Source organism: Drosophila elegans, unplaced genomic scaffold (genome assembly GCF_018152505.1).
Source record: "Drosophila elegans isolate 14027-0461.03 unplaced genomic scaffold, ASM1815250v1 contig_684, whole genome shotgun sequence".
NCBI classification, from domain to species: domain Eukaryota; kingdom Metazoa; phylum Arthropoda; class Insecta; order Diptera; family Drosophilidae; genus Drosophila; species Drosophila elegans.
Window position 1 is genome coordinate 1,069,696 of NW_024546041.1, and position 23,949 is coordinate 1,093,644.

At 41.6% G+C, this 23,949-nt stretch overlaps 1 protein-coding gene across 2 annotated transcripts in view; it reads right to left on the reverse strand.

Annotated features, from left to right (window-relative positions):
- The window catches only part of LOC108134646 (transcription-associated protein 1), a 325,375-nt gene that overhangs the window by 59,134 nt on the left and 242,292 nt on the right, over positions 1–23,949 (reverse strand). For both annotated transcript variants that reach the window (XM_041710011.1, XM_041710010.1), the window contains exon 13: positions 22,203–22,739. In XM_041710011.1, coding sequence (XP_041565945.1) covers positions 22,203–22,739 — 537 coding nt within the window. The remainder of the gene's footprint in view (positions 1–22,202; positions 22,740–23,949) is intronic.

Here is a 23,949-nt window from a genome sequence, read left to right on the forward strand (position 1 = left end):
TTGATATGAAAAAAAAATGGGAAACTAATTTATAGCCTGATTCCATTGCCGCATTAGTGGACTTTTTAAATGTGCCTGATTCCATTGGCGCATTAGCATTTAGTTAATGCTACTCCGACATGTGAGTGGCACGAACAGCTGATCTGGGCTTGTTTACTTTTGAATTTTGGCAAATCCAAAAGAAATTAATTAAAATTAATGAACATCAGTGAGTTTACTAAACTCTGTAATGCTCAGCAGGACATCCATATTGCGACCGAGACATTTGCCAACTTGAACGACAAAGAAGAGAAGCTGATTGCGTTGTTATGACGGGTTTGCAATGAAGGCCACCACAGTTTCTAAAAAAGGCAAGGATCCCCGTATATGTGGGAGTAATTTTATGCCAGAGATCCAGCAGTAAAGCATTGTGGTACTGCGAGCAGAATTTGCAGCGTGCGCTCTATGTTTCAGTCATTTTTATACAAAATAGATTTCATATACAAAAGACATCAAAAATTGCGCCAACCTTGCTTATAGAAATCAGCTGTTGTAGTGGTGGCACGAACAAAATATCGTTAAACATCGGTATTTTCCAGTATTTTTTCTGAAAACTTTCGGGGCGAATGGTTTTTAATCGCATTTAAAAATCGCATTTATTTTAAATGCGGCATTTAGCCTTATGGGATTCCCTGAACCCTTTCCTTTTCTTTGTAATAATTATAATAATCTATATAATCAAATTTGCATTTCAACCTCTATCCCTATCTTAAAAACTACAATTTTAATATATTTGCACCGTACATAGTTTTAGTTTTTTTTATCGTTTCGTTGGGCCACTTATTTGAGCTGTTTATAGTGGATCAACGTTCAACAATATACATATGTCTATTGCATCAAAGAATCCAGCAACACCACAATTTTATTTGCGTGTTCTTACTATTCCGTACATACACTAAGCTTCGTGTCCGCTTTGACGGGTATGGTAAAATGATCTTAAGTAGAGCTATAAACGACTTACTTTTTGCAGAACCAAAAAATCTTCAATAATTGTTTCGTTTTAGATTTTATAAGTTGCTTTTTGTGGAGATATCTAAAAGATGTAACGCTGCGTTCGTAATTTGTACACAGATGACTTTTTCTAGTTTATCATTAGGAGAGAGAACTCCAAAGACAAGTTGATTTATGGAACCAAGCCAGCTGCTGCTTGGCTATAAGAGCCATGCATCAGCTCTCTTTTGATGAAAAGGAATAATTTTCAATTGGAGCAAAATTTGTTTGTAGAGATTTCTATGTGGATGATTTTATCTCTGGTGAAAAGCTTCTGTCGCGAGGCTTCTTTTTAGTTCGCAAATGGGGTGCGAATGAATCAAGTACCCTCGAAGTAAAGTTTAATTTCAATAAGGAAAAGCTTACCAAATTTTATTATCAGCTATTACAAGGCGTTTGGGCTAGTCGTGGAAATGTCTTCTATGTAACTGAGCCACAAAACGAATTGTATTGTCAACAATAGCGAAATTTAATGGTCCTTTCGGTTTAATAACACCAACTGCTACCAAATCCAAAATCGTTTTGCAAACCCTATGGAATTCTAACATAAATTGGTATGACACACTGGCAAAGACCCTTCTCTCGTCATGCGGAAGTTGACCTCTCAGTTGTCGATCGTCCAGAATTTAAATTTCTACGATTCGTAATGCAACCGCTGGCTTCCGTCGCAAGGATACTGCGATGATATCATAGCAGCTTATGGGGCGTGCACACCAATGGAGACACTAAAGCCTATCGATTCGGCGTCAGGTCTATAATAACCACCATAACAATACTGAGATTATCAGCCCTGTTAAAGTCGCACGGATTCGAATTTCCCAGACCTGTTACAATTTTCACTTACGAAAGATTTGCACGGAATCAAAGTTTCCTCTTTTAACTCTGTTAACTTCCGCAAAAACTTACGGAAACTTTTCGCCGAGCATTTGGCTGACGGATTCAGTTCCGCAAGAACAGAAATTAATTCTTTTAAAATACTTTGCGATAACTTACAGTGCAAATGAAAATTTTACCTTATTCTTGGTTTGTTTTTATATGGTTAGAAGTGTTAAAGTGTTTTTGTTCCTCTTACCCCTCATTTTAATTTACTTATTGTGCAAAGCGTGTTGTGTTGGTACCTTTTTCATCGTCTTTGGCAACATTGGTCCCAAACACTACCAATGATTTTTTGACTGATTTTAGACATTAAATGTGTGCACCAATAATTCACAAAGATTAGGAACAGCAGCGGGCCAAATGTTGATCAGAGATTTGCCTGGAAAACTTAGGCAAATCATAGGCTTTAGCGGCAGTCAGCTGTTCGTTTGGCGGCGTTAATTTGAGCCGTTCGCAGTGACATTTCTAACAACTACAAATTCCTTAATTTATATAGTAATTTCTTAATTCATCGGGTATTTGCGTAAATTTATCGGTGCATTTCGAATTGCAGAGCAAAATGATTAGCTTCAATAAGCCATCTTACCGTTGAAGAGATCAATTTGGAACCCGTACTTCGGCTCCGATATATTACTTCGAGTTGGTGGAAGGCTTTAAAACGAAAATTTGGACTACGATGCTAGGCATCCGAATTTGTTACCCAAATATCATCCAGCTACCAAGGTTATTATCGTATATTATCATGAGAAACACTTGCACGCTGGTTTCTCTCTACATTACGCCAAACTGGGAACTCTTGCGTAAGAAATATATGCCAAGCTGGCGAGATTCCTAAATGCTGCACAAGATATCCTGCGTCTGACGTCACTCAACTCCGCGATGGCCACCTAAGCAGTTGACAAAGAGTGAGCCAGCTGCAGCATCACCTCGATTGTCATAAAGAACCGTACCTCTTCCAATGGGGGTCGTATGTTTGAAGAAGACCGCAAGCAGCTAATCGGGTGCTCTTACGTGTACCGCTGCACCTGCAGCGCTCTTGTTCAGGTTTCTGTTTTAGATATTCCTCGCCTCCATTATCATGCTACATCTTCCGCGTTATATACTCAGCCAAACTACTTTGTTAACTTGTTGTTAATGACAAGTAGTCGTATTTTCATTTCTGGCAGCGTAGAGCTCCAGATATCTCCACCCACACTCTATTGTCTCTTGTTTTTTTTTGTATTTTGCAATCATCCTAAAAAAGCCACCATCAATTCAACATTTGGCCCAATCGAACTGGATTTTCAATCACATTTCATGATCGTCTTTATTTTACAAATACGTTAAATTCCTTTATATTCCACAAAAAAAATTATAAACCGCAAATAAAAAAATTATCCCCAGCTAGTGAAATATTCCAAAATGTTACGCAAAAAAGGTTGCTTAATTGTTCCTGTTGCGTGCGTATATTACATCAACAATTTTTCTATAATTAATTAATTTTCCCCGTTAATATGTAAACTTCCTGATGCTAAACTATTTAAAATATTTTTAAAATTCCTGTTCTTAAAATTGATTATTTTAAAAACAAACGCCCAGACTCCCATAAATACATTTTCTTATTACCCGCAACTTCGTTTACAAGTTAACTGTGGCCAGCCGAACTAAAGTGGTTGACCAAAGTTTACGTAAACAACTTCGCTCCGGCCAAATTGCTGACCATGCAATGAGCCGGATGCTCGTGCGCAGACGGCAAACACTGCATATTTGCGTGGCCGCTGCGAGCCTCTGTTACCTTTAAGTCAATCCCTTAAGTTCAGTTCTGATTTTAATCCAATAAAGAGCACATCGCTCGCAAAACAAACTCCGGCAACCGCCGTTAAACAATTTATTATTTGAACACTAACTTTGTCTCTAGGCCAGTAGTGAACGGAGGGCAGTTTCCCTTCCAGCGTAATCGTCATAGCTCTTCAGTAGACGAAAGCTGACCGTCGGCCAACCGGCCACCTACCTACAGGAGATACAAGGAATCACCATCCCCGTATCAACGTGAACCGGACGACCGTCCACCTACCTACAAGAGCTACGCAAAACCACCATCCTCATACCAACGTAAATCGACCAAACCGGTGATCAACAACGGGACTGCAGCGAGGGACTAACTGCAATAAACCTATAATTACTAATTGGCGCTCAACTAAGTGGTTGCTAGATACCTACTGGATAAATCAAAAAATTTTTTGGAAAAAACGAATTCACCAAGCATGTAAGTGGGCCCTTCGGCCATAACTTTTATGTCTTCAAAAAAATTTATGTAACTGCAGTGTCAAGGAGGACAAGCATTGAATTCTGTCCCCTACAGCAACAAAGCGAAAAATTTAAAATATATTAATAACGAGTGTGAAGTGAGTTTTTTTTTGGAAAATCTCAGTATTCATAATTTTCTAATTTATAATTTAACAGTTATTAGGTAAGTTATCTTAAACAAACAAAATACAAAAGCTATAATTTTCAATGCGAAATTTTTTAACAACATAATAAATTTATTAGTTAAAATTATGCCCCAAAATTTTTCTTTCTGTTTAACGGCGCATCGCTATTTTGCCGGCCATCTCAGAGGTCTTTTTTCGTTTTTTCTCACTGTATACTAAATATAATTTTGTGCAGCGGCCGCACATTCTGTCACCCTGCAGACGTTGTTGGTGTTTTTATTGTCCCGCGTATCAAAAGGAAATTTGACCCCAAAGTCTTTCGACTTTGTCTTTGTTGTGCAGCGCTTTGGCTTATGCGCGCGAATCTCTCTGCGACTAGATCCGGCTGCCCATGAGTAATCCGTTTTTCGAATATAGAAACAATAAACAATACTCACTCCCTCCGAGAGTGAGGGACAGCTCCAAGCTTCAACCCCAATACTCAGGCCCCCAGCCCCCTCTACAGAAATGGATCCCGAGCAGCTCCGAGCTGTTATACAGGCCGTCGTTAGCAATGCCCTTGCAGAACAGACCGCCCAAAGCCAGCTGAGGGAGCAAGCCCTTAGGAATCAAATTGAGGAATTGGCCGGGCGAGTAGCGGCAGTCAGCACCACGTCAGCTCCAGCCCATACCCCTCAAATAAGAACATAGAAAGCTATAGAGATAGAGGACACCGTTCAATGTAACGAGCCTCTGGACGCCGTAAAGTGCTTGCCCGAATACGCGGGAGCAGAGGAGACATACGTCTCCTGGCGACAGGTGGCCGTAGCGGCCTATCATATTTTTAGACGATACGATGGCAGCTCTCGTCACTACCAGGCAGTAATAATAATCAAAAGCAAGGTTAGGGGACCCGCCGACGCGGTACTGTCGTCATTCGGAACAGTACTCAATTTCGATGCGATCATAAGTCGCCTAGATTTTACATTTAGTGATAAACGCCCAATGCATGTCATAGAGCAGGAGATGGGCACCCTCAGGCAGGGAAATCTTTCACTGCTGCAATATTATGACGAGGTGGAGAAAAAACTGACCCTCCTCACAAACAAGGCCACCATGTCGCACGACGCTTCGGCGGCCGGAGTCCTGTGCGAAAAACTCCGGGATGATGCCCTTCGAGTATTCAAATCGGGATTAAAACGCAGCCTCACAAATGTCCTCTTCTCGGCGAAGCCAAAGGACATGCCAACAGCACTTGATTTGGGTCAGGAGGTGGAGGCAAATCACGAGAGGTATTCCTTCGCGGCCTCATTTGCAAGAACCCAGAAGGATAGGGATAAAAAACAATATCCAAAGGCGCAACAAACCTCTCCTCAGAATAGTTTCAAACAGGTGCTGCCAAAAATCCCTATTTCACAAAGCAGCACCAAGCTCAAGTTCACTCTGCTCGACGCAGTGAAAATAATTCTGAGCCCATGGATATTGACCCTTCAATGTCCAAAATGCACAAGCCTCCTCAGGCACCGGCTTACCAAAACAGGAAGTCGGCCGTGTCCGATCGTTCAGGCCCCATTAAAAGGCAGAGAGTTAACCACGTCGCGCAGAGCGCGGGCGAAACTGAAGAAAAATACACCGCCGCAGCTTCCAGCTCAGCTGTCAAAATCGATGATGACACCATCTCAGAGTATGACTCTGATATAATACATTTTTTAGGTGAAGATCCCTGCTGCCCGTCATCAGACGAAGAGTAGCGGGGACTAACATGAGATTCCTTATCGACACGGGCGCATCGAAAAATTTCATCCGACCTCACAAAAGGCGTTCGCCCAGTAGACTCCCCATTTACCATTCATTCAATTCATGGGGGTACAACTATCACGAATAAATGCTTCGTCTCAATATTCAATCTTAAGGCTACCTTTTTCATATTACTAGACTTGACTACCTTTGATGGAATAATCGGCCTCGACCTATTAAAACAGGCACTCTGCCTAGCTTCCGGCCACTTAAAATGGGGCACTGAAGTAGAACAGATTGATTTCCATACGTGCGCTGATGTAAACTTCACCAACGTGGATTGCTCAGATGCACCGCCATTGGCAAAAAACGCGTTCTTAGAAATGCTATAGACCAGGAAAAAGGCTTTTGCAGACCCTAATGAGACTTTACCTTACAACACATCGGTGGTAGCTACCATCAGAACGGTTAGTGAGGAGCCCATATACGCGAAGTTATACCCGTACCCCATGGGAGCAGCGGATTTCGTCAACAAAGAGATTGAGGATCTGCTTAAAAATGGGATAATTCAGAAGTCGGTATCCCCTTACAACAATCCGATATGAGTTGTGGATAAAAAAAGGGACCGATGAGCTTGGAAACCGAAAAATGCGACTAGTTATTGACTTTTGCAAATCAAACGAAAGAACCGTGTCCGACAAATATCCCAAGCCAAATATAAGCATGATATTAGGCAACCTAGCTAATGCTAAATATTTCTCAACGCTGGACCTCAAGTCTGGCTATCACCAAATCATACTCGCGGAACGCGACAGAGAAAAAACTTCTTTCTCAGTAAATGGGGGGAAATATGAATTCCGCAGATTACCGTTTGGCCTCAAAAATGCAGGCAGCATTTTTCAGAGGGCCATCGACGACATCCTACGGGAACAGATCAACAAGTTCTGCTATGTTTACGTTGACGACGTAATCATTTTTTTAAAAAGATGAAAACTCTCACATCAAGCACGTTGATTGGGTTCTTAAGAGCCTGTACGATGCGAACATGAGAGTATCGGTAGAAAAATCTAGCTTTTTTAAGAAAAGTGTAAGTTTCCTTGGGTTTATAGTCACTTGTAACGGTGCCACAACAGACCCAGAAAAGGTAAAGGCTATAAAAGAATTTCCGGAAGCCAAAAGTGTTTTTGAGGTACGATCATTTCTAGGCCTAGCCAGCTATTATCGATGGTTCATTAAGGACTTTGCAGCAATAGCGAAGCCTATATCGGACATCTTGAAGGGGGAAAACGGAACAGTTAGTAGACACAGGTCACGAAACTTTCCGGTTCAGTTTTCTGAGGCGCAACAACAAGCGTTCCAGAAACTACGAAATATCTTGGCGTCCGACGACGTGATGCTAAGATACGCCGACTACAAAAAGGCGTTTGATCTAACGACAGATGCCTCGGCCTATGGGGCATTGGCGCAGTATTGACCCAAGAGGGTCGGCCAATAACAATGATCTCAAGGACATTGAAGGACAGGGAGGTCAACTACGCCACAAACGAAAGGGAACTCTTAGCCATAATTTGGGCACTGGCCAAGCTGCGAAACTATTTATATGCAGTAAAAGATATAAACATCTATACTGACCACCAGCCATTTACATTCGCAGTATCGAAATCCAATCCGAATGCGAAAATCAAATGATGGAAAGCTCGCATCGACGAGTCCGGCGCTAAAATGTTTTATAAGCCCGGCAAGGAGAATCTCGTCGCGGATGCCCTCTCCAGACAGCAACTTAACGTTGTGGAGGCGGAAGAAGCTTATTCGTGTGCGGCCACTATCCACAGTGAAGTCTCGCTCACACACACCATCGAAGCAACGGAGAAGCCGTTGAATTGCTTTCAGAACCAGATAACTCTGGAGGAAGCACGCTTTCCGTCTAAACGCAGCTTGGTGCTCTTTGGAAATAAGAGACGGCACAACATTGACTTCACGTGCATGGAGTCGCGGACACCATAGTCCCCAAGGGCGTAAATGCCATACATTGCGATTTGCATACGCTAGCAATGATACAGGATAAATTGGTCCGGCAATTCCCAGCCACCAAATTCTGGCATTGCAAAAACCGAGTGACAGCCGTTTTCGCAATTGCGGAGAGACGGGAAATCATTACTGCCGAGCACATCAGGGCACACAGATCGGCACAGGAGAATGTCAAGCAGGTGCTCTCCAAATATTATTTTCCTAAAATGACTAAATTAGCCAACGAAGTTGTCAAAAACTGCAAGACCTGCGCGAGGATCAAATATGATAGGCACCCCAAAAAACAGGAAATCGGCGAGTCACCGATCCCGTCCATGCAGGGAACACGTTACACATTGATATCTTCTCAACGGACAAGAAATACTTTCTGACGTGCATCGACAAATTCTCAAAGTTCGCAGTCGTGCAATCCAGTCCCTCTAGAACAATTGAGGACCTGAAACCAGCACTGTTGCAGATGAACTATTTTCCAAAAGCAAAAACGATCTATTGCGACAATGAACCTTCATTGAATTCTCATACGATCTCAACCATGCTGATTAACCACTTTGGGGTTGGCATCGCAAATGCACCACCCTTACACAGTGTATCTAACGGACAGGTTGAACGCTTTCACAGCACCCTGCTAGAGCTCGCTAGATTAAGATTGACAAAGGCATAGCTGATACCATAGAGTTGATTTTAATAGCCACTGCCAAGTACAACAGATCAATTCACTCGGTCATTAACAAAAGACCAGCTGATGTTGTACAGACGAACTCGGAGGACTTACAGATGAAAATCCGAGAAAAAATATAAAGCGTAAGAAGCCGAGAGAACGCATCCCGGCAGAATAGAGTCTTCGAGGTTGGTGAAAAAGTATTGGTAAAATCAAACAGAAGGCTGGGAAATAAACTTACACCCTTGTGTGAGGAGAGAGCCGTAGAAGTGGACCTGGGGACCACGGTCCTCAATAAGGGGAGGGTGGTCGACAAGGACAATCTTAAATGATACAACCAACGATGTCCTTCTTTATTCATTTTTATTACGCCTTTAAGCCATTTTGCATAAATTCTTACTAGCTATAAGTTTCATTGCCACCGGCATCCTTCTTAGTTTAAATTTATTTCATTGGTGGTGGGATACCTCTCTATGAGCAAAAAAATAGCTAAAGTTCAATTCCACAGGTTCGGACTCATATTTTATCTCCTCCTATCCTTGGCGTCGCCTCACATAACTGATTATTCGCAAGCCAAGTATATTCCCGATATTGACGGCCAAATACTAGTGTGGGAGGAGTTCGCGTTCGTCACTCATACAGCGAACCTCTCGGAATATGCGCGCGTAGTGGAGGAAACAGAAAATTTGATCAGCATGTTTCCACTGTTCTATATGAAGAAGCTTCTAAGCGTAAATACAGCCCACCTCCAGGACTTGGAGTCGCTGGTCATTCATTATCGAGTAGCTAGGAGTTTAGAATTCTTAGGATCAGTGCTAAAGGTCGTAGCAGGGACACCGGCGATTTAAAAAAAAATCAGATTTACCGAAATGAAGTTAGTTGAGTCAAGTAATAGGCAAATTCAAATAAACACTAAAGTTAAAGATCAAATTAATCAGCTAACCTCTACCGTTAATCAAATTCTGAGATCTGCCAAAAAATCACAAGTAGATACTGGACACTTATTTGAGACGCTACTTGCTAGAAACAGAATGCTGATGATGGAATTACAGAATTTAATGCTTGCAATAACCCTTGCCAAAATTAATATTGTCAGTCCAGACCACAAAGACTTAAAATCAGTTTGGCTTGAGGAACCCACCAACACTCCCATAGGGGATCTTTTGTCCGTTTCGACGGGAAGATTCTACAGTCCGTTAACGTTTTACACTCCATCATAAAATTTCCTAAAATAAAATTAGCATGTAAAAAGATAACCATTTTTCCAGTCGCCCATAGTGAGACAATGCTGCAGATCCTAGACAACATCATAGCGGAATGCGGCGGAGAAATTCACGCCATTAAAAACTGCTCCATGTCACCGGGAGCCACATTCTGCCGTTTGGCGTCAGAGAGTTCGGCGCATTGCCGAACACAACAGAGCGACCTACACTCAATCACATACGTTGATGAAGGGATTATTATCATCAACGACAGGTCAGCCAAGGTTCGGGTGGACAACGGGACAGAAGTCTGGATACATGGCACACACCTCATCACCTTCGACGTAAAGGCCGAGATAAACGAAACCCTCTTCATCAACCACGCTAACGCCCAGAAGAGAACTCCGGGGGCAGCAAGCTCCCCCCTACTAAACATTACTGCCAACCAAGATGTTCTCAGCCTCCCGTACCTTCACCGCTTGAGTGAACGAAACTTGGAGTTTATCAAGGAGTTCAGAAATGAGATCGACAACACCCAAATGCCAAAGATCCGCAATTCAAATAAGAGAAGTAATTGCAGAAATAGGATCGGCCGAGGGCGGCCTTACCTTAGAAGGGGGAGTAGTTAACTGTGGCCAACTTCGATCCGGCCAAATTGCTGACCATGCAATGAGCCGGATGCTCGTGCGCAGACGGCAAACACTGCATATTTGCGTGGCCGCTGCGAGCCTCTGTTAGCTTTAAGTCAATCCCTTAAGTTCAGTTCTGATTTTAATCCAATAAAGAGCACATCGCTCGCAAAACAAACTCCGGCAACCGCCGTTAAACAATTTATTATTTGAACACTGACTGAGTCTCTAGGCCAGTAGTGAACGGAGGGCAGTTACCCTTCCAGCGTAATCGTCATAGCTCTTCAGTGGACGAAAGCTGACCGTCGGACAACTGGCCACCTACCTACAGGAGATACAAGGAATCACCATCCCCGTATCAACGTGAACCGGACGACCGTCCACCTACCTACAAGAGCTACGCAGAACCACCATCATCATACCAACGTAAATCGACCAAACCGGCGATCAGCAACGGGACTGCAGCGAGGGACTAACTGCAATAAACCTATAATAACTAATTTGTATGCTTTACAGCCGCTGAAGGCCAAAATTGACCATTTTTGCAAGCTCGAAAAACTCTTACAAAACAGATTTACCGCCGGAATGTTGAGTTTAATAACTTGTTAGAATCGTAAAAGTTCCATCTTCAAGATAAAGTGATAAAATTATTTTCAGTTTTTAGGCGTGTATTTTTTTAAAAATTAAATTATGTTGTCAGAACTTCAGTTGTTGCAATTTTTTCAAACTTTGTGGAGCTCTAGCTTAAAATGTATGGAAAAGTTGGAGAATGCTATACTTCTAGTGAAATAAGCTATCGATGACCTAACACGGTTAACCAGAACTGGAAAAAATATTAAAATTGGCATGAAAACAGATCGGCACAGGAGAATGTCAAGCAGGTGCTCTCCAAATATTATTTTCCTAAAATGACTAAATTAGCCAACGAAGTTGTCCAAAACTGCAAGACCTGCGCGAGGATCAAATATGATAGGCACCCCAAAAAACAGGAAATCGGCGAGTCACCGATCCCGTCCATGCAGGGAACACGTTACACATTGATATCTTCTCAACGGACAAGAAATACTTTCTGACGTGCATCGACAAATTCTCAAAGTTCGCAGTCGTGCAATCCAGTCCCTCTAGAACAATTGAGGACCTGAAACCAGCACTGTTGCAGCTAATGAACTATTTTCCAAAAGCCAAAACGATCTATTGCGACAATGAACCTTCATTGAATTCTCATACGATCTCAACCATGCTGATTAACCACTTTGGGGTTGGCATCGCAAATGCACCACCCTTACACAGTGTATCTAACGGACAGGTTGAACGCTTTTACAGCACCCTGCTAGAGCTCGCTAGATGCATTAAGATTGACAAAGGCATAGCTGATACCATAGAGTTGATTTTAATAGCCACTGCCAAGTACAACAAATCAATTCACTCGGTCATTAACAAAAGACCAGCTGATGTTGTACAGACGAACTCGGAGGACTTACAGATGAAAATCCGAGAAAAAATATAAAGCGTAAGAAGCCGAGAGAACGCATCCCGGCAGAATAGAGTCTTCGAGGTTGGTGAAAAAGTATTGGTAAAATCAAACAGAAGGCTGGGAAATAAACTTACACCCTTGTGTGAGGAGAGAGCCGTAGAAGTGGACCTGGGGACCACGGTCCTCAATAAGGGGAGGGTGGTCGACAAGGACAATCTTAAATGATACAACCAACGATGTCCTTCTTTATTCATTTTTATTACGCCTTTAAGCCATTTTGCATAAATTCTTACTAGCTATAAGTTTCATTGCCACCGGCATCCTTCTTAGTTTAAATTTATTTCATTGGTGGTGGGATACCTCTCTATGAGCAAAAAAATAGCTAAAGTTCAATTCCACAGGTTCGGACTCATATTTTATCTCCTCCTATCCTTGGCGTCGCCTCACATAACTGTTTATTCGCAAGCCAAGTATATTCCCGATATTGACGGCCAAATACTAGTGTGGGAGGAGTTCGCGTTCGTCACTCATACAGCGAACCTCTCGGAATATGCGCGCGTAGTGGAGGAAACAGAAAATTTGATCAGCATGTTTCCACTGTTCCATATGAAGAAGCTTCTAAGCGTAAATACAGCCCACCTCTAGGACTTGGAGTCGCTGGTCATTCATTATCGAGTAGCTAGGAGTTTAGAATTCTTAGGATCAGTGCTAAAGGTCGTAGCAGGGACACCGGCGATTTAAAAAAAAATCAGATTTACCGAAATGAAGTTAGATGAGTCAAGTAATAGGCAAATTCAAATAAACACTAAAGTTAAAGATCAAATTAATCAGCTAACCTCTACCGTTAATCAAATTCTGAGATCTGCCAAAAAATCACAAGTAGATACTGGACACTTATTTGAGACGCTACTTGCTAGAAACAGAATGCTGATGATGGAATTACAGAATTTAATGCTTGCAATAACCCTTGCCAAAATTAATATTGTCAGTCCAGACCACAAAGACTTAAAATCAGTTTGGCTTGAGGAACCCACCAACACTCCCATAGGGGATCTTTTGTCCGTTTCGACGGGAAGATTCTACAGTCCGTTAACGTTTTACACTCCATCATAAAATTTCCTAAAATAAAATTAGCATGTAAAAAGATAACCATTTTTCCAGTCGCCCATAGTGAGACAATGCTGCAGATCCTAGACAACATCATAGCGGAATGCGGCGGAGAAATTCACGCCATTAAAAACTGCTCCATGTCACCGGGAGCCACATTCTGCCGTTTGGCGTCAGAGAGTTCGGCGCATTGCCGAACACAACAGAGCGACCTACACTCAATCACATACGTTGATGAAGGGATTATTATCATCAACGACAGGTCAGCCAAGGTTCGGGTGGACAACGGGACAGAAGTCTGGATACATGGCACACACCTCATCACCTTCGACGTAAAGGCCGAGATAAACGAAACCCTCTTCATCAACCACGCTAACGCCCAGAAGAGAACTCCGGGGGCAGCAAGCTCCCCCTACTAAACATTACTGCCAACCAAGATGTTCTCAGCCTCCCGTACCTTCACCGCTTAAGTGAACGAAACTTGGAGTTTATCAAGGAGTTCAGAAATGAGATCGACAACACCCAAATGCCAAAGATCCGCAATTCAAATAAGAGAAGTAATTGCAGAAATAGGATCGGCCGAGGGCGGCCTTACCTTAGAAGGGGGAGTAGTTAACTGTGGCCAACTTCGATCCGGCCAAATTGCTGACCATGCAATGAGCCGGATGCTCGTGCGCAGACGGCAAACACTGCATATTTGCGTGGCCGCTGCGAGCCTCTGTTAGCTTTAAGTCAATCCCTTAAGTTCAGTTCTGATTTTAATCCAATAAAGAGCACATCGCTCGCAAAACAAACTCCGGCAACCGCCGTTAAACAATTTATTATTTGAACACTGACTGAGTCTCTAGGCCAGTAGTGAACGGAGGGCAGTTACCCTTCCAGCGTAATCGTCATAGCTCTTCAGTGGACGAAAGCTGACCGTCGGACAACTGGCCACCTACCTACAGGAGATACAAGGAATCACCATCCCCGTATCAACGTGAACCGGACGACCGTCCACCTACCTACAAGAGCTACGCAGAACCACCATCATCATACCAACGTAAATCGACCAAACCGGCGATCAGCAACGGGACTGCAGCGAGGGACTAACTGCAATAAACCTATAATAACTAATTTGTATGCTTTACAGCCGCTGAAGGCCAAAATTGACCATTTTTGCAAGCTCGAAAAACTCTTACAAAACAGATTTACCGCCGGAATGTTGAGTTTAATAACTTGTTAGAATCGTAAAAGTTCCATCTTCAAGATAAAGTGATAAAATTATTTTCAGTTTTTAGGCGTGTATTTTTTTAAAAATTAAATTATGTTGTCAGAACTTCAGTTGTTGCAATTTTTTCAAACTTTGTGGAGCTCTAGCTTAAAATGTATGGAAAAGTTGGAGAATGCTATACTTCTAGTGAAATAAGCTATCGATGACCTAACACGGTTAACCAGAACTGGAAAAAATATTAAAATTGGCATGAAAACAGGAAAAAAACGAATTTTTTGGGTGTGTTAGAAGCCGTGTTCATCTACATTCCCAAGGCATTTGTTTTTGGTGAACAGGTTCTTAAAAACACAATTAAAAATGTGTACATTTAAATGTTTTGCATGCCGTAAAAACGCTTGAATTAATTTTTTTTATATTTATAATTCTAGGTATAATTAATTAATAAAACGTCCTCTTCCAATTATTTCTATTGTGCTGCCTTAAAATTTAAAGTGGGTATTGCTCGAAATGGCATCTTTGAATGCGGTCACCAAAATAATATGAAAACTACTGAACCGCTCTTTTTGAAATTTGGCAGACTCATTTAACCCCTGAAATTGTAGTTAATTTTTTTCGAGTAAAGTTGAAATTTATAGTCAAAGTACGTTTTCTATACCCTTGCAGAGGGTATTATAATTTCAGTCAGAAGTTTGCAACGCAGTGAAGGAGACATTTCCGACCCTATAAAATATAATATATATATTCTTGATCAGCATCATCGATCGAGCCATGTCCGTCTTTCCTTCCGTCTGTCCGTCCATTTCTACGCAAACAAGTCTCTCAGTTTGAGAGCTATCTGCATGAATCTTTTCCAAAAGGTGTAGAACATAAGTCGGAACGACTTATTTTAAAAAAATATTTAATTTTTGAAATAACTGCAAGGGTCTACGAACTTCGACTTGCCGAAGCTTGCTTCTTTTCTTGTTTTTAATAAAAATCGGCTTACAGAATCATTGATAAAAATCGCAAAATTTTCGAGATGTAATCTGTAAGTGCAGGTCACTTAAGCCCCCAAAAATTATCACTTAAAATGTTTCCCACACTACACAAAGGTCTTGTGCGAAGGTAAAAACAAGAAAACAAGCAAACTTCGGCAAGCCGAAGTTTTTATACCCTTGAAGCTATTTCAAAACTTAATACTCTTGAAAACGTTAAAATTATGATTTACTTGCGTGTATGTTTAAAAACATTGAAGCTATAATGTTTTGCAGCTTAATTATTCGATAGTTCCTATGGCACTATATCTCGAAGAACTAGAAAAAAAATTAAAAAACACCAAAGTTATAATTTTTTTTATTTATTTTTATGATTGTTCCTATGGGAGCTATATGCTATAGTCGTCCGATTTTGATGAAATTTAAACCGTAAATCGGAAATATTTAACAATTACTATATCTCGAAGAACTAATAAAAAAACACCAAAGTTATAATTTTTTTAAATTTATTATTCCGATTGTTCCTATGGGAGCTATATGCTATAGTCGTCCGAACCGGCTCGTTCCGACTTATATACTACCTGCAATAGAAAGACAACTTTTGGGAAAGTTTCATGCAGATAGCTTTAAAACTGAGAGACTAGTTTGCGTAGAAACGGACGGACAGACGGACAGACGGACGGACAGACGGAATGACGGACAGACATACGGACAGACGGACATGGCTAGATCGACTCTGCTAGTCATGCTGATCAAGAATATATATACTTTATAGGTTCGGAAATGTCTCCTTCACTGCGTTGCAAACTTCTGACTGAAATTATAATACCCTCTGCAAAATAGAGCTCCCGCTCAGGGTAAAAAGATGCGTCATCTGTGTAGGTCATAATATTTCAGAATAACGGTTTTAGTTTTATTAAAGCCGTCACCCGGGTACCTCGCTGATGTTTCCAATCCTAAAAAGTATATACATATATTCTTGATCAGCATCACTAGGAGAGTCCATTCGTCTATCCGTCCGCCCATCCATCCGTCCGTCCGTCTGTCCGTCCGTCCGTATGCCCGTCCGCCCGCCCGCATGCTCTTAGTAAAAGCTATCTGGATAGAACTTTCCCGAAAACTTTCTTTCTTTTGCAGGTAGTGTATTAGTCGATGCGAGCCGGATCGCACGAGGTGCCAAAGGAACAATCAATTTCAGTTTTGATTCTGTTTAAATCGGACGACTTTATCATATAGTTCCCATTGGAACAATCATAAAATTTTAAAAACTATAACGTCGCTGTTTTCCATTTTTTTTTTGTTTTATATTTGTTGAAATTTAGTAATGGCTTAATATTTCAGAACTACGGTGAGATTTAATTTTATAAGCAATATCTTGTCAAGAACATTCTGTCCTTACCGCTTGCTACTTTATTTTCGTACGCTGCTAAAACAAAACAAAAGCGACAAAAAGCAAACTCATCCAACAGTCGGAAGCATTAATTTTCCGAATGCGACTTCCGACGACTTCCGAGAGTCGATTCCAGCCGCTGCTCCGACTTACACTCATAACTGTAAGCAACAGCAAAGCAGCAAGCAATGAAACGAAAACAAGCGACTGTTACTGCTTTTTGATTTTGGTCGCTTTTAGATTTTTGAATTTTCTTCGTCTACAACTTCTGCTTTTCCAGGAGCATAAGCAGAAGAAAAAGCTCTTTTTAAAAAGTCGCAAGCAGTCAAAGCACCGAAAAGCAAAAATTTGTCGACTTTTGCTACTTCGACTGCAGTTTTTTAAACACTAGATTAAGTTTTCTCCTTTGATATTAGGCAACCTAGCTAATGCTAAATATTTCTCAACGCTGGACCTTAAGTCTGGCTATCACCAAATCATACTCGCGGAACGCGACAGAGAAAAAACTTCTTTCTCAGTAAATGGGGGGAAATATGAATTCCGCAGATTACCGTTTGGCCTCAAAAATGCAGGCAGCATTTTTCAGAGGGCCATCGACGACATCCTACGGGAACAGATCAACAAGTTCTGCTATGTTTACGTTGACGACGTAATCATTTTTTTAAAAAGATGAAAACTCTCACATCAAGCACGTTGATTGGGTTCTTAAGAGCCTGTACGATGCGAACATGAGAGTATCGGTAGAAAAATCTAGCTTTTTTAAGAAAAGTGTAAGTTTCCTTGGGTTTATAGTCACTTGTAACGGTGTCACAACAGACCCAGAAAAGGTAAAGGCTATAAAAGAATTTCCGGAACCCAAAAGTGTTTTTGAGGTACGATCATTCAATTCAATATCGATGTTTCATTAAGGACTTTGCAGCAATAGCGAAGCCTATATCGGACATCTTGAAGGGGGAAAACGGAACAGTTAGTAGACACAGGTCACGAAACATTCCGGTTCAGTTTTCTGAGGCGCAACAACAAGCGTTCCAGAAACTACGAAATATCTTGGCGTCCGACGACGTGATGCTAAGATACGCCGACTACAAAAAGGCGTTTGATCTAACGACAGATGCCTCGGCCTATGGCATTGGTGCAGTATTGTCCCAAGAGGGTCGGCTTATAACAATGATCTCAAGGACATTGAAGGACAGGGAGGTCAACTACGCCACAAACGAAAGGGAACTCTTAGCCATAATTTGGGCACTGGCCAAGCTGCGAAACAATTTATATGCAGTAAAAGATATAAACATCTATACTGACCACCAGCCATTTACATTCGCAGTATCGAAATCCAATCCGAATGCTAAAATCAAACGATGGAAAGCTCGCATCGACGAGTCCGGTGCTAAAATGTTTTATAAGCCCGGCAAGGAGAATCTCGTCGCGGATGCCCTCTCCAGACAGCAACTTAACGTTGTGGAGGCGGAAGAAGCTTATTCGTGTGCGGCCACTATCCACAGTGAAGTCTCGCTCACACACACCATCGAAGCAACGGAGAAGCCGTTGAATTGCTTTCAGAACCAGATAACTCTGGAGGAAGCACGCTTTCCGTCTAAACGCAGCTTCGTGCTCTTTGGAAATAAGAGACGGCACAACATTAACTTCACGTGCATGGAGTCTCTGCTTGAGGAACTCGCGGACACCATAGTCCCCAAGGGCGTAAATGCCATACATTGCGATCTGCATACGCTAGCAATGATACAGGATAAATTGGTCCGGCAATTCCCAGCCACCAAATTCTGGCATTGCAAAAACCGAGTGACAGCCGTTTTTGCAATTGTGGAGATACGGGAAATCATTACTGCCGAGCACATCAGGGCACACAGATCGGCACAGGACAATGTCAATGTTTGGTTTCCGGAAGGAAAAAAGCACCATTGACGCGATCCGAGCGGTCACCCAACTGGCTGCTAAGGCAATTGAAGGAGAAAGGTGGATAGGCGGCTCAAAAGAGTCCTGCCTCGTATGCACTCTGGATGTCAAGAATGCATTTAACTCTGCCAACTGGAACCTTATCCTGCGAGCGTTTCGGCTAATGGGAATTTCTGACTACCTTACCGACCTCGTAGCGGACTACTTCAAGGACAGAGTGCTCACATACTCTTCAGACATCGGAGAGCATGAGTACCAGGTGACAGGAGGAGTACCTCAAGGCTCAGTCCTGGGCCCGATTCTGTGGAACGCCATGTACAACGGGATCCTAAGGCAGGCACTACCCGAAGGATGCACCGTAGTGGGCTTTGCGGACGATATAGCGCTGGTAACAGTAGCTAAAACCCTCGAAGAGGCCACGGTAAGGTGCAGCCTCTCCATAGACATCCTTATGAGATGGCTCGCAGAAAACGGGCTATCGCTTGCCGAGCACAAAACGGAGGCAGTGCTCATAAGCAGCAGGAAGATTGTTGAGAAGGCCACAATTCGAGTCGGATCAACCTTAATAGCATCAAGCGACCCAATCAAGTACCTAGGGGTAATGATCGATCACAGATTATCGTTCAAGACCCACCTAGCTTATGCAGCAGCCAAAGCGTCCAGATCGACTGCATCCATCTCAAGGATGATGGCCAACACCCGAGGACCAAAGCAGCACAGCAGAAGGATAATAGCCACAGTGGTGACCTCGACCATCCTGTACGCCGCGCCCATATGGGCCGAGGCTATGAAGACCGCAACATATAGTCGCCAGTGCAAAGCTGTCTTCAGACGCTGCGCACTGCGCATCACAAGCAGCTTCTGCACGGTGTCGGAGGAAGCCGCACTAGTGATAGCCGGTACAATACCGATAGACCTCCTGGCGGCAGAACGAAGGACAGGATGTACAGGAAGTAGGACCCAGCGCAGCAGCACGATAGAGGCTTGGCAAAGGAGGTGGAACAGTGCGAGCACAGGACGGTGGACGCACAGGTTAATCCCCAGTCTAATCCCTTGGCTGCAGAGAAGACACGGGCAGGTAGATTTCTACCTCACACAGATGATCTCCGGGCACGGATGCTATAAAGATTACCTGTACAGGTTCAAGCACGAGCCGAACCCCTGCTGCGACCACTGCGGCACCGCAAGCATCCAAGACGCGGAGCACGCATTCTTCATCTGCCCCCTATACGCGAGGAACCGAGCCGAAGCTGAATTAAGAACCGAGCGTTTCCTGACAGTGGATAATATTATCAATTGCATGCTGGAAAACCAAAGGAACTGGGATGCGGTAGCTAATCTGGCCGCTGGCATCCTAAAGGACTTAAGGCGTCGAGAACAGAGTCGACGCAACCAGCAATAAGGACGAGCGGCAACCTGACTGCCATCCGTCCCGCGAAGTATAGCTTTGCGGTGGTCCCGCGGGAACGGAACTTTTCTACTTCTTCTTCTTCTGTCTTTTGTATCTCTTCTGTATATATTTAAGCTTTTCTTAATAAAAAAAAAAAAAAAAAGAGTGTCAAGCAGGTGCTCTCCGAATATTATTTTCCTAAAATGACTAAATTAGCCAACGAAGTTGTCCAAAACTGCAAGACCTGCGCGAGGGCAATTGCAACATGTGACCAGTGTTTAATATATTGTATTGGTTTTATTGACCTTGCACCTATTGATCTGCTTCGTTTGTCCTGACATCCACTTGGGCCAGCTTAACGATTGGTCTGGTAAGCAGCCCATTCATAATTTTGATAACTTTCATCACACTCGCACTCCCGAGGAATTAAATCCAGGGCTCAGATAGGTTCTTGGTTTTGTCTATGCTCAATTTATTTGATGTATTTAATGTATATTTGCAAAACTTCTGATCTGAGCCAAAGAAAAGTTTTAGATGTTCAGCTGCTGTACCCAGAGATAACTGAAGAGTCTGCGGTGACGTGCAGACGAAACTAGCGCTAGTCCTATCTGAGTCCGGGGATCAAAAAGTTGAGTTATACAGATTTATAACCAACTATGAACAAGTGTTTGTAACTTACATTAATGTATACAAAATACAAGGTCCATAAAACCACAAACCATACAACATCTAGACTACCCTTTCATACAACGAAAATGGACTTAAAAATTTCTTAGCGGGCCCCACAAGCTCTTAGCAGCAGGCCCCGGCGCTTCATTTACAATCGGGTTTTTTGCTCTGTCATTCTTATTCTCGTTTTTATTCACTTCCGAATGAAAACTGGAACTGTATATATCGGAAAGCAGATCGCTTTCAAATAGACAATACATTTAACATTCACACACTACATAAACTTTAACGACAAAAGCTACAAAGCTTCTGATCAAGAGCTTAAGAGAAGTTTTAGACGTTCAGCTGCTATACCCAGAGATAACTGAAAAGACTGTGGTGACGTGCAGGCGAAATAAGCGCTAGTCCTATCTGAGTCCGGGGATCACTCACTAGGGACTGCTAGTGTGATAACAGTTATCAAAAAGTTTTGTTGTAAAGGTATATAACACACTAAGACCTCGAGTTTTTCACTTCGACTTATGTATAGAAAATATATTCCTCAATATTTACCGAATAATTCCAAATATGTAACTAGTATAGTTAAAAAACGGTCATACAAAATTGATGTAAACGTATTTCATAAATTATTCATTCCCGAATTACAGTGTGTCCGTATATCATTTAGAATTTAATTTGGTTCCTAAGTTCAAAAACTTTCAAAGAATTCAAGTATGTCCGTCTATCGTTACTAATATATCTGCAATTCAAAACAATTATACAAAAACATCAAATTAATTAAATTTCGAGTCCAATATCTACAAATTAAATTATATCAACTCTTCGTCACCTACCAACTACTGCTTCCGCGCAGCTTGGGATTACCTAATTAAGCGTTTCGACATTATTTCATATCTAATACATTGTGCGAGAATCTGCAGCAGTCTTAAAAAATCTTCAAAACACCATACAAGGTTGTTTTACATCCCTAGAAATTCGGACTGAAGGTTTAGAAAGCTCACGATCGTATTATGGGAGCAGTCCTTAAAACCGACTGGTTCGGACCTTTTTTCATTCCTGACTGAGTGCTATAAAACCTAGAGGTCGTTGATGTCATCCAATCTACCAATTCGATTTACCTTCAGCGCAAAGAGACGACTTCCGAAGACTCTCCAAAAATAGTTGCAATACCCAAAGGATAAGATTTGTACTCTAGTGAGAACCATCCTGTTCGTTAATGTATAAGCTTCCAACAAATAACTGTTAACAATCGGTTAACAGTTGTGTACAAATTGCTCCATTCACTTGGAAATTGTTCCACACACAATGACTTCATTTTCATCCAATTAAATTTTGGAAAAATTCACTCAATGTTTTAAAAATACAATTTTTTTTTATTTTGAACCTCAAAAACATACGAACGGATTTATTTTTGGTACATTTTTTTAACCATCACCTGGATACACTTTTTGGGCATTTAATAACAGGAAGGCTACTTTCCTTCCTAAATTTCTTTATATATAATATTAATTGTAAAACTTACTTGACTTAAAAGATTTAATATTACATCTCCATCGAATTGCTCCAAGCAACACAGTAATTGAGGTATCCATGGTAGCCAGTAAGAGGGTGGAATTCCAGGCACATATTTTTCCAAAGTGCTAATAAGGGTTTTTGTATGGTTATCATATGACATAAACCATAACACTTTAGCAATATATTTTCTGGTTTTGCTTTCAATTTGGTTTCTACTTGCATGTAAATAACATATTAATGCATTAGCAGCCAGTGAGATTTGCTTTTCTTTTAGAAAAAGTTGTTCCATATAATCGCCCCACATAGCCCAGGCTTTCGTAAGACCATCATGAAGCTGTGCAGCAGCACTAAAAGATTTTCCAGCTTCCTCTGTTTTTCCAATTTGACCTAACAAAAGCCCTTTTAGAGCATAGAACTCAGCATTCATTTCACCAGTAAAGTATTTTAAATTGGTGGACTCAATAACTTCCAAAGCTTCATTAATTTCATTTTTTCCAGACGTTGAAGGCATTTGGAGATAACATTTTACTTGCTGACGAATTTTCTGCGAAGAAAATTAAAAAAAAATAAATAAATTGTGTTGGTTTTTTAAAACACCCGAAAATACAAAAAAAGCCTTTGGTCAAGTTCCATGAGTCTAAGATACCCGATACTTACTGGTCATTTAAAGACTCCTTACATTCCTGAACATTAAAATATTTTAATACATTTTTTTATTGATAATTTTTTGAAAGTAGAAAAGTCGCCATAAAAAGCGAATCTTTAAAAAAGTTGTTCCATATAATCGCCCCACATAGCCCAGGCTTTCGTAAGACCACGCCGTAATAGTTGCTTAATGCAAGTAAAAGTATGTATTTACTAGACACAAGCAGAAAAAGGTTCACACACAAAAGGAATGTCTCAGCTTTTCGAATTTACCGGGCATGCGAGCTTAAATCCCAATTGCTTTTATCACCTTTTTTTTGATCGAGCTGAGTAGCTTAGCGATTTCATCGCTAAAGAATTTGATTGGCTACGTTAAAGTAAGTGTTATTTCCTTTTTTTATATGTGTTGTCATAAAGACGCGGAATCAAAGTCGAGAACAAACCTTTCATCATGTGTGGTTGGTCCACGGTTATATGTGTTCGGGTGACACAATTTTTATACATATTTATTTTCCTTATGCTAGGAATGTATAATCATTTAAGATTTGTATTTCTTGTGCGCCTTTTCCAACACTGTGCTTACCCAGCAACCAGCTGACCCAAACGGCTCACCGAGTCCAGCAGGTGGCTTCCACCGGTAACGGGACGGCTAGAGCTGGACACCCACACACGACCCATATGGACCTCAAACAGGACTGTAGGCAACAACTGTAGGCAAACATGTCAAAACTGACAACAGCTGGAGAGAGTACTACTCAAAACTTAGCTTATACAAAAAAGAATTTAGAATGGCCAGTAAACAGAAAGCATTCATCCGAGGTAGACGTGATTCCGATCACTCCCCCGAGCTTATTTAAAAATAAAAACACACCAATAAATAGCGAAAAGATGCTGGCAGCAATGCCAAACAACAAGGGCTCGGCTCTCTTCCCTAACAAATCTAATAACAAATACAAAGATTTAAATACATTAAACGTTATTGAAAAGTGCCAAAAGCAAGCCAGTGAGTCAAAGTCGTGTACAACAACAACAACAGCAAGACGCGCGTCGACTGTCTTCGCTTCAACTGTCTTTGTCTTCGAAAAATAATGCATACCTAGCAATTGTCT